The 11,739-nt window shown below is 37.4% G+C and overlaps 1 protein-coding gene across 1 annotated transcript in view; it reads left to right on the forward strand.

Moving 5' to 3' along the window:
• Positions 1-8,146, forward strand: part of gukh (GUK-holder) — a 582,564-nt gene extending 574,418 nt beyond the window's left edge. Inside the window, 1 exon segment of the mRNA XM_067154738.2 lies at positions 6,865-8,146. Within this exon segment, the coding sequence (XP_067010839.2) occupies positions 6,865-6,869 (5 nt within the window). The 3' untranslated portion in view covers positions 6,870-8,146.
• Positions 8,147-11,739: the final 3,593 nt, after the last annotated feature.

Raw genomic sequence — 11,739 nt, forward strand, 5'->3', positions numbered from 1 at the left:
CCCAAGAGATATTCCGTTTATTCTGCCATCTAGTAGGACTAGAGTAAAATGGCACGTGGAAAATGACATGGCGTCAAATTAAAAATATCTGCACATGGTAGCTGAGGCACACGCTTATTATTACCCGTGCATGGCATTTTTGATCTCAGGACCTTTCTTGATGTACTAGGGATCATTATGTCCTAATCAAGGAAAATAAATATTTTAATACATCAATGCACAGCGTATTTTGAACATGAAATATCTATTCAATTTTCAGTTAAATTCCAGTTTGCCATACATCTTGAAAAACAGGAAATGTGCGAGATTCAAGAGCAGAAATATTGTCCCGGTCAGATCAGTAAAATTCCTACCTATTAAAGTCTTGGATTTTTTTACGTTTACCTATAGCCGTGTTCAATTATACAATATTGAGATAAATTTAAATTCCTGCTCACCTTGGAGTAATAACTCATGTTGTACAACAGAAATACCAGATCCAGTTCTGTTTACTCTTACCTTAATGCACTTGTTGGTGTGTGGTTCAGAATTGTATTTCTACATGTTATGAGGATTGTATAAGTTCCTTATGTTTTTGAGAACCTATAAAAAAGAAAGACCATAACTTCAAAAGGGAAGACCAAATTGAAGGATTATTACACGCAAGAATTTCAGTCAATAAAATAAAATAAGAAAAGGACAGAACAAGTTGGCTATACGCAGTTCGAGGCATGTAGACGATATCTTGCAATCGGCAGATTTGAACCCCAATTGTCGGCAGCCCTGAAGACTTTTATCCGTCGTTTTCCATTTTTACACCAGGTCTTAATTAAGGTCATAGTAGCTTCCTTTCTGGCCCTATCGCAGAGTTGGTATGATATTAAACAAATAGCTAAAACCAAAAAAGATGAACTGAAGCAATATATCTACTACACAAGTACATTTATCGTAAGTTCTGATAAAATATGTATGCAGCTAAACACACCTTAGTGTGAAACAGTTTTTTTCCTTTACCACATCATATTTTTGCTTTAAATAAAGCTCTTTTATTTGTAAGCCTGTCCAACTCCATGGCTAAGTGTTTACTGTGCTGGCCTTTGGTAAGAGGAGTCCCGCGTTAGATTCCTGGCAGGGTTGGGAATTTTAACCATCACTGATTAATTTTGTTGGCACAGGGGCTTGGGTGTATGCGTCTTTCTCATCATCGTTTCATCCTCATCATGACGGCAGGTCGCATATGGGCGCCAAATCAAAAGACCTGCATCTGGCGAGCCGAACATGTCCTCGGAGACTCACAGCACTAAAAGCCATATGCCATTTCATTTCACCTCATATTTACATTTATTTATAATTGTTTACCCAGCTTTTTCTTCACTTTTACTTGTTTCTAAGGTGTTTTCCCATTTATGACTGTTTTCATTCCCTTCGTCACCTGTGTCGTTCTTTATGCATGAGGCATCTTCAAGTAACTTTGTGTACATATACCTCACACGCTTCTTCTGACACTTCTGTTGCCATGAGAAACTACGTTTGATGGATCTGCTTTTAAAACCAGTTGGGCTTTGTACTCGGCACCTTCTACCATCCTGTCGCTTTTGTCATTGGTCTCTCTTTTTTTGCTCAACTTAATTTTTTCTTCTTTTGTATACTGCTGTAAGATTTGGTTGCTGAGAATTGAGCTGATTTAAGGCCTCCGTCTTCTTTTTCTTCATCATCGTCGTCAGTCTTCTTCTTTATCTAGGGATTGTAGGGGCAGCTTGGCTTTGATTTAGCAAAGTGTTATGGTAGCTTGTCCCTTATTTTATGTGAATTAATGTTTAAAGAGTTCCAAATTGGGATGTCTTGTTTTGAAGCGTTTCAAAATTTAAAACATTGGCATCATAGGGAGCTCTGTTATTTCAAGGTATTTTTGTTTATCCCTCACTATTGCTTGGATATCTAACAAATCTCCATTGAATTCCCTGACAGAATTTTCTGTCACAAAGGATATCTAAAGATTAAGTGTTTTCATCAATGTCAATTTCTAATCCATTAAACTCATTCTGCCTTCAGCATTCTTCTGTAACACCACATTTCAAAAGTTCCCATTCCCTTTCTTTGTGCACTAGTTATTGTCCACGTTTCACTTGCATACAATGCCACCCTCCACAATAGAAAAATAATTCTGATTTGCATACCTATGTATGAAGTGAAAACATTTATTTTGTTAAGAAAGGCTTTATTTGTGTGTTATGGTTAGTCCACACCAAAGTTAATAAACAATGTTAATGAAAACATTTCTCAGCATGTTACTAAACTTTCGTTAACAAACTTCTTCAACATTGTGCCCACAGCAAAATAGATGTTTGTGAGGTTTCAGTGATAGGGTCAGGAAGAAGAAAATACTTACAGCTGCAGTTTTCATTATTTTAGTGAGTACAATTAGACAAAAGCGCAGAGGTGAAGTGTGGCAAAGAAGAATATTGGAAAGATTAGTAGAATTAAGTTTGGAAAGACCACTTACGTCAGAACCTTTAATTCATGATGCAGCAGGCTTTCAAAATTCTCCTGAGAATGCCTCGACATGACTTTCAGTTCTTTTTAACAGCAATTGGGTCTGAAATTGCAAGTAATCATACAGATTATCGGAAAGCTGGCTCCAATAATGACAGGCTACTTTTTTTTATTTTTATAGATAGGCTATAACTTTAAAGATTCCTAGCAACTGGTGACATTTCACTTACATACCTATTTGTCTAGGGCATCAAAACAACCAGTTTCAGTTACTGTGTCTGAGGTATTTGAAGCTTTATACAACAATATCAAGGAATTGGTAAAAGTACTAAACAAAGAAAATCTTCATTTAACCTACCTAGTAAGGATACTGCTGGCCCCGAGGTGTAGGGGTAGCGTGCCTGCCTCTTACCCGGAGGCCCCGGGTTCGATTCCCGGCCAGGTCAGGGACTTTTACCAGGACCTGAGGGCCGATTCGAGGTCCACTCGGATTAGAATTGAGGAGCTATCTGATGGTGAGATGGCGGCCCTGGTCTAGAAAGCCGAGAGCATTTTCCCTCGTAATCTGCAGGCCTTCGGGCTGAGCAGCGGTCGCTTGGTAGGCCAAGGCTCTTCAAGGGCTGTAGTGCCATGGGGTTTGGTTTGGTTAGTAAGGATAGTATTATTTTCATGATATACAAGCGATTATGGGAGGTTAGGTTATTCAGCGAGGAGCGAAGCTGGAAATGAAACTATTTGAACACAGCTAAAAGAATATCATACAGAATTAGGGGTACTGTATATTAGAACATCCCTTGTGATTTGATAGTCGATTTTGAGAAGAAATAAGAAATAGTATTGCAGCTACGAATCTGCTTGCTCTAATTGTGTGCTTGCGCATGTGTGAACCGAAATATTAATGAAAAGTTTAATTCACAAAAGTTAAAGAAATTTTGTTTATCAACATACTCAAAAAGTTAATGAACACACTATTTTGTTTATTAACATACAGAAATGTTCATGAAGATTGTTCATTAACAGTGTTTATTAACAAAATTAACAAAAAATCTTGGTGTGGACGCACCTTTAGTACTTGTTTCTTCCATGATTGGTTATTGTACTATCTGAGTAACATTTTTTACAAGTTGGTTTATGTCTCAATGACGCATAGGTTTTTATGGTGATGATGAGACAGAAAAGGGCTAGCAGTGGGAAGGAAGTGGCCGTGGCCTTAATTAAGGTACAGCCCCCGCATTTGCCTGGTGTGAAAATGGGAAACTATGCCTGAGTAACAAATATTCGTCTTCACAAGTTAACCAAAATAAAACCTCAAGCTATTATTGTAAGTTTAAATATCTGACGTTGCCGTTCTTGAAACATTTTTTGTATGATCCAGGTCGTTCACAGAATTTTCTCCAATCTTTGTTTTGTTTCAGACGTTTTTAGCTTGATTTTTCTATCTATCTTGTTCCTGATTCTGTCCTTCCTTGCAGCCTTCTTCTCTTATTAACTTCATCGTCCTTTCTGTTGGTCTTCTTGCCAATTCTGTCCATTCCAAGCCCTTCTTGGTTGTCTTTATTTTCCTATTTCAAAATGATTTCAATCTGTCTTCCTCCATTCTTTTCTCCCAGAAGGTTTTTTGTTGCATCCCTTCTCACATTTCCTACAATTCCTTTAAACTTTCTGTGTCCATTTCCAAGTTACAATGTGAATAAAACTGGGCAGACACTTTGATTTATGCATCTCAGTTATGGCCTTACTCTTAAGTTATTTCAACATTTATTAAACTTTTTAAAAAGTGATTCCTAGTGTAATATAACTTATACAGCAAATACTGTTTCTATTTGTTGCTTTAAGAAATCTGCTTTTATTTGGTAGCAAATGCATATTTCCTATGCCGTCATCAAGGAGACAGTTCTCCACACACATGTAAATATCATGGGCAAGAGGTTGTATGGTTTCGGGCTGTGGAGGGAAATCTTATGTATACATACTGATGTAAAATAGAAGTGTAATCATTGTAGAAATATGACCTATTTATTAGAAGAAAGAGAGAGAGGGAATATGCGACTAAAACAGCCTTAATATAAAACTGAGATTATTGTATATAAGATATACATACGTAGTCTAGTCTGACAATGTTTTAATGTGCACCACACAATTTTTGTTTTTTATAAAGTGTGACCGATTAAGATCGGGGATACAAAGCCGAACCAGTGATGGTTTTTCCTACTCGAACGACTTTGTTCTAACCAAAGAGTGGTTTTAAGAAAACCAGTTTTTCTATATATTGTAGTTGCAGTTGTGTTCTGATTTTGAAATTCAGGTTTGAATAATTTGGGAGATGTTTCGCAAGTCATGGCAACTGGATTATATCTTCCTACAAAACAGCAGCAATGGAAACCCATGGTGTGTGTTTCTCAATGCTAGCACATAGAAATTTTTATTTCCATATAAAAATGAAAGAACGTCTGTCTGGATTTTGAAACGGCTTCACCGCACAGCGTTTCATTAAATTTTGCTCGTGACTGTTTTCTTTCAAAATATTGACCAGAAAATATGGTTAGTGTGCTAGCCTTTTGTCCAAGAAGTCAGAGGTTCAATTTGCTGTTGCATTTGGATGAATTTTAACATTCATTGATTAACTCCAATGGCTCAGAGGCTTGGCGTGTGTCCTGTCTTCAACATTAGGATTCGTTGTAGGTAGCGCCCCGTGCTAACAGACACATAGGTTTCTATAGATTACTCTAAAGACATGCACTTAGGCGTTCTTGGAGACCGTATGCCATTACTGCATAATACAAGGCAAGTTTTAAGTACAGACGTTTTTTAAAGAAACACATTATTTTGAAATAAATTTCTTTATATTCTACACACCTTAACCTTTAGAATGCCAGACAATGATACATCGTCGTTTGAACAGCGCGCCTTACTATTTGCATTTAGCACGATTATGAATGGCAGATGGAAACATTTTAAGTTTTGTTCCCATAGAGTAAACAACGTAGTTTCTAATTTTATCACTAAACGGCTCATTTGTTCATTTATTTACACACATTGGATTTCTGAATTTCATGCGAAGATTGGCAGGTATGGAACGGTAATTACCTACTGAACTAACGAACAGATACTTTACAAATTTTCTATGTTTATTCACTTGGATGGCTGCATTGCAGAAGGATTACCAAATTTCACCTGTAATTTTAAATTTGAATTATCTTTATTGCTATTTTGATTTTTTTTTCTTTTCATAAGTGTTCAGAAAATACTTTAAGAAATATATTTGAAACTTAATGCTATTTTAATAACTGTTGGTGGTAAGTACATACCATCCTCATCATTTCCTACAAGTTTTAAAGTCAAAATATTCAAAATTAAGTGGCACTTTAAACAGGGACTTGCATGAGGGACGGTTGAGGCATGTAAAAGAACTCCTGCAGAACAAAATTCTGGCACCTCAGCATCTCCAAAAACAAAAACACTGTAAATATTCAACACATTATTGGGCATGCACTAGTGTCTGCTTGCATGACTGCATTGGCCCCAGCTGATGTAAATATCCTAACAGGCCAGAGTAGACACCAGTGTCTGCCTTACTTTATTCTAGTTTCAACATTTATTTTTACTCTTTGGTGTTTTAGTAGCAACATTCCACCACGCATTCGATGTAAAAGTGAAGTTTCGGCCTACAGAGCAAAATTTCAAAATTTTTGTTTGGCACTCATCAAGTTAAGAACTGTTGAATAATGGCCACCGATACCTCACATGGAATGTCCATATATGTCCATGTTTAAAGGCCTCAACAATTCAACATGGTACAGTACTATCACCCAATGCCTCGGTTAGCTCACATGACACTGAATTATTTTTCATATATGACTGCTGTTCATCTTAGATCCATCTTGAAGCACGGCCGGTAAAGAGCAACATGGGTTCCAAAACATATCAGCTGCCACACGTTTGGAAGATATTACTGACGATGATCCCTGCTGTGGATTCCCACAATATTTTTTCTGATGGGAATATTTTTCTTCCCAGTTAGTGGGCCGCTAAAATTTGATTTCCCTAAATTCATAATGAGGTCAAATCCTAGGACAAATTTTGATACTCTTCCAACTGGTTTTGAAAGACTGCTCTCCAAGAACAAAGTCTAAACTTGAAGGTCTCCCCTCTTGTCATTTTCTCATCTCTAAGATGGTAGTTGTTTACTATTTTAATACACAGGGTTTCAAAGGAACACACACAATAGTCAAGGGTTCTTCAGGATCAACTACAAGCTTATATGAATTATTTTATTTTATTTTTTTGCTAAGCAAAATGACAAGTGTGTAAACCAAATGACACAATAAAATGTATGACATGCCTTTTAAAACTTGTTTCTTCTTCCTTTCTGATCTCCTCTCCTGTCAATAGGTTAAGAATCTTGCCAGCTGTAGCCCATCGAGGAGACACTGTTCCACTGGTAAGTCTCTGATAGCCACTAAAACCGGAAGATATCAACATTTTGCATACTGTAATTTCCCAAATAATGTTCAAAGCATAAAACTTTCAAGTGGACATCCCTCCATATTAACCACATTTTACAGACGTCTCTTTTTGGGAGATGTCAATAAATATTACGTATTTACATCCAACATTTTACTGGACGACAAATGGCCAGTCTACAATTTTATGCCAGGACCATAGTTGAGGGAAATTACAGTATCCAATCATGAGCGTTTTCAAACATCACAAAACCAAGCTGTACATTGAACCACCATCGGAAGGTTACTGTGAACCTAGGTAAGTACATCGAAGTGTGCTGCTCGCGAACCAGGGTAGCAAAATTAAACTGTATGGTTGCCATAGTTTTTGCATCCCAAGCCACCACCAAAGCAAGACTTAATGTCTTTGAAGCACAATCTTATCCTCTTTCCAACCAAAAAGACCAACACTTTAGGTGGTGCAGGTGGGCTTCCTTAAAACAAGTCATCACCATCATTTTCCAGCTGCAGTACAAGCGCTTGCCACTTCTTCCTGTCAAAGTATAGTTTTTGTTCCTCTGTGTCCTCCCACTTGGCATTCCTCTTGCTGACCTCTGATTTCTATCCATCTATTGCTTGGTCTCCCAACTGGCCTCTCCCCTTTACCTTCTCTGTCAAAGTAATTCCTTGATGTTCCGTTTCGTCCATCCTCATAACATGTCCAAACCATTGTGGCCTGAGTCTTCCTAAAAGCTCGGTAACAAGTGTTTTGATGCCAGCCTCCTTCCTATTTGCTTCATTTCTAATCTTGTCCTTCCTGGTCTTTTGGTTCATTGTTCTGATGAATTTAATTTCTGTAGACTGGATTTTACCATTTGCCTTGTTTTGCAGGGTACATGTTTTGAGTCCAAATGTGAGAAATGGAATGAGTATAAACATGGTCACTTTTGCTTTCTGGGATATTTGATCATCCCAGAGTAGATTTCTCACTTGAAAATAAAATTGAGAAGCTTCCCGAGTCCCATTAAATATTTCTTTGTTTACTGTGTTACCTTTTGAAATTATACTTCCAAGGTATTTGAAGTTAGAAACAGACTGCAATAGAGTTCCCTCCAGGAAAATGTTTGAATCTGTGCTTTTCCTGCTGATAGTCGTTTCAACAGTTTTTGTTTTACTGATGTTTAGTCCATATTCTTTAAACTTGCCATTCGAAATATTTAGTTTCTCCTGTACTTCTCTTCATTTTCTCCCCAGATTAGATCATCATCAAACAAGTGTTCTTTTAGGCGGGTGGATATCAGAACATATCCGTCACACCAAGAACCAAAACACAGATATTTCAGCGGTAGCCAAGCATTCCTACGAAACAAGGCACGGAATATCATTTGACAACACCAAAATCCTAGCAGCTATCCCTTGGAATCTGGAAAGTAAAATCCGTAAGGCTACCGAAATCAAGAAACATCCGAACAATATAAATTTAGATGAAGGATATAAAATCAGTAATTCTTGGATGCCTATCATTCATAGTTTAAGACATACAGACCACATAAACACATGGGCCGAAACCCCATTAAATAACAGCGCGGGCAAACCCCCACCACCTGGCTGCGACACACACCTTCCAGAATGCTCACGAGACAGCCAGGGCTTACGTCAGCCAGAAAGGCTAGGATATAAAAGGCCAAGGTCAGGGCCACTCTAGTAGTGTAAATCGCTGCCTGGGAGACTGATTACCTCGGATCGAGTAGGGGTATTTCAGTCGCCTTGACAAAGAATACTGCAATGTATTTGAAACGTCGGAAAACTGTACTTGATGTACAGACAACTACAACACGGTTCAACCCGGAAATTAAACTAAATAATTCTTCACACCGTGGAAGCTTCACCTCTAAGATACCTGTGTGAATTGGTTAAGATTTTTAAAAACATAACCTTGAAATAGCTTAGAAATAATAATAATAATATCTTGTTTAATTCACACAAAGATGATAAAGTCTGTCATTATCATAGATTTTGGACAATCAGGAAGAAATTTAAAAAAGTTTATAACAAACTTCTAAATTTCTCAAAGAACACACAAATGCAGTGAAACTTACAAGATATTCGGCCATGTGCAAACATATGCTTAACAACAACAATAATTTTACAAATATCTTGGAAGAACTGTTCATCTGCTTGTTACAAAAAGGTAATATTGGCTTACTTTTAGGCAGAAGAAAACTCGTTTAAATTGGTAAACTTCTAAAACCTTTCTCCCTATCAAGGTTTCACAGCCCTTCTACTCTCCCCTTTCCCATTATGCATTGCTAGCCACAACTATTTTACACATTGCAGTTGCTGGGTCAACAACAAGTGTTATTTTAAGATGCTAAACCTGCAAGTATACTTCAATAAATTTCCAATGTCATCGAAATCATTTAGGAAAAGGCTAGGAAAACAACAGATAGGGAATCTGCCATCTGGGCGACTGCCCTACATGCAGATCAGTATTGATTGATTGATTAAAGAACAAGTTGAATGGATTTGCACTGTGATAATTTCAAGAATTTAAAATAGATAGTAAAAATGGACAAACACTGGGAGAATATAGTTCTTTCACAGTACAGTGTTAATTATGTTATTTTACAAGTGTCACGTAGTCTTATCTGAGTGGACCCTCCTTTGGTTAGTTTAAGATCTTTGAGTTGAGAAAAATATAGACATATATTAACTGCTTCAATTCTTTGGTTTTATGTTAGGTTTCGATAATAGTTGAACTTCATATTTTGCATTTTAATCAAGTCATTGGAATTTTAGAATATACTATTTTTGCTGAAGAAGAGAATGACTGATTCTAGAAACACAAACGAAGGGGAAAATATTATGAAGTAAACATAGTACTTATTTTATTATAGCATGTATAATATTGATGAGGTGGATTCCAATTAAATTGCTTGATTCACCAGGCGAGGTACCATGACGACGTAGCAGCTGTTTGGTCAGATAATTTTGTGAAGCCTCTCGAGACCAAGATCAAAATGCTTTCAATAAAACACATACTATAAAGCAGCTCTTTTCACCGCTTTTAGGATTTTATGCAACGGTGGCTAAGATTGTGGGAGTTTGACGTTTACATGTGCGTTGAAAAATAGATGCTTTTCTACGGAAGTCACAGTCTAATATACACAGTCGCGAAGCTCCTTAGTGATGTAACGGCATCCTGTTGACAGGTGGAACGATGCCAGCGCTCCCAGCAGCCAGCAAGCTCTGTCAGAAACAATTCTCTACCCAACAGCTGATTACACCTTCCCACGTAAATTATTAGCTGTAACCACATCAACAACTATATTAATTGTAAATTTTAAGAAAACATGATACACAAGACTACTTATTGCTACAGCGTGGTAATAATACCGAAGGAAGACAATAGTTTATTTTCGAAAGAATAACTGACCACACCACTGTAGTTAAGTCTTAACCATTTTTGAAATCCTATTATTGAACTATATGTGGTAATTTCACATAAATCATAAAACTAGTAATGAACTAAGAACACCATTCAAATAATATTCAAAGTACTTTGAGTTTTTTGTTCTATAGCAATGAAAACATTCATTGCAAAATTTCACAATGTAATCTAATGTTAGTTTCACAAATAATTTTAACACTAATGACTTAGTACCTTTACAACATTAATATGGAAAATCATGTATTTACATTAGGGAATTAACAGTATACCACACCCAAGCTCCTTAAACATACAGGAAATTGCCAACAACAGCCCCTGTTCTCTCAATTCTCCTCAAATTCGTACAAGATAATTTCTGCTCCTCTGAAAATCAAGCAAGTAGCTGCACGGTCACAATAGCTATCAGCTTACATTCCAGAGACAGTAGGTTCAAACCCCACTGTCGGCAGCCCTGGTTTCCCATTGTCACACCAGGCTGAACCTTAATTTAGGCCACGGTCGCTTCCTTCCCACTCCAAGCCCTTTCCTATCCCACCGTTGTCAAAAGACCTATCTGTGTTGGTGTGACATAACTCTGTGTTGTGTTTCTTTGACATGGGTTGATCATCCCGGATCAATTACTTTCGTTTTGAAGAAATTTGCGGAGGTTTATTTGGAATGGAACTGCATTCCATGCTAATTTCTTATTCTCTGCTGACATCATTTACAAGCAATTTGTTTTTTCTTTCTTAATCCGTTTACCCTCCTGGGTTGGATTTTCCCCTCAGACTTAGGGAGGGATCCAACCTCTGCGCTTCAGGGCAGTGTCCTGGAGCGTGAGACTTTGGGAACTGGGAAGGCGGACCAGTACCTCGCCCATGTGGCCTCACCTGCTACACTGAACAGGGGCCTTGTGAGGGATGGGAAGATTGAAAGGGATAGACAAGGGAGAGGGAAGGAAGCGGCCGTGGCCTTAAGTTAGGTAACATCCCTGCATTTTCCTGGAGATTTACATTAAGAAATATGGGTAAGTGGTTCACCTATTCAATACTACAAAGTTGTGAAGTTATTAATACGTCAAATATTTATTTGATCTCATTATTGGGACCGGTTTCGGCAACTACACTTGCCATTATCAGCCTAAGAAAATTTGTTACAAGGCATTCTGAAAACTATACTAACATCATTTTAAAATTTATGTATGTACAGCTTGTTCATAAACTAAGTTTTTGTATTGGGTGTACACCATAAAACTTGTATATTTAAAATACAAAGAAGTAGGAAACCAAGGAAAACCACTTCGAGGATAGCCGAGGTGGCAATAGAATCCCCCTCTACTCAGTTGACATCCCAAGGCTGAGTGGACCTCGTTCCAACCCTCGTACCACTTTTTTC

This window comes from Anabrus simplex, chromosome 10, assembly GCF_040414725.1.
Source record: "Anabrus simplex isolate iqAnaSimp1 chromosome 10, ASM4041472v1, whole genome shotgun sequence".
NCBI classification, from domain to species: Eukaryota; Metazoa; Arthropoda; class Insecta; order Orthoptera; family Tettigoniidae; genus Anabrus; species Anabrus simplex.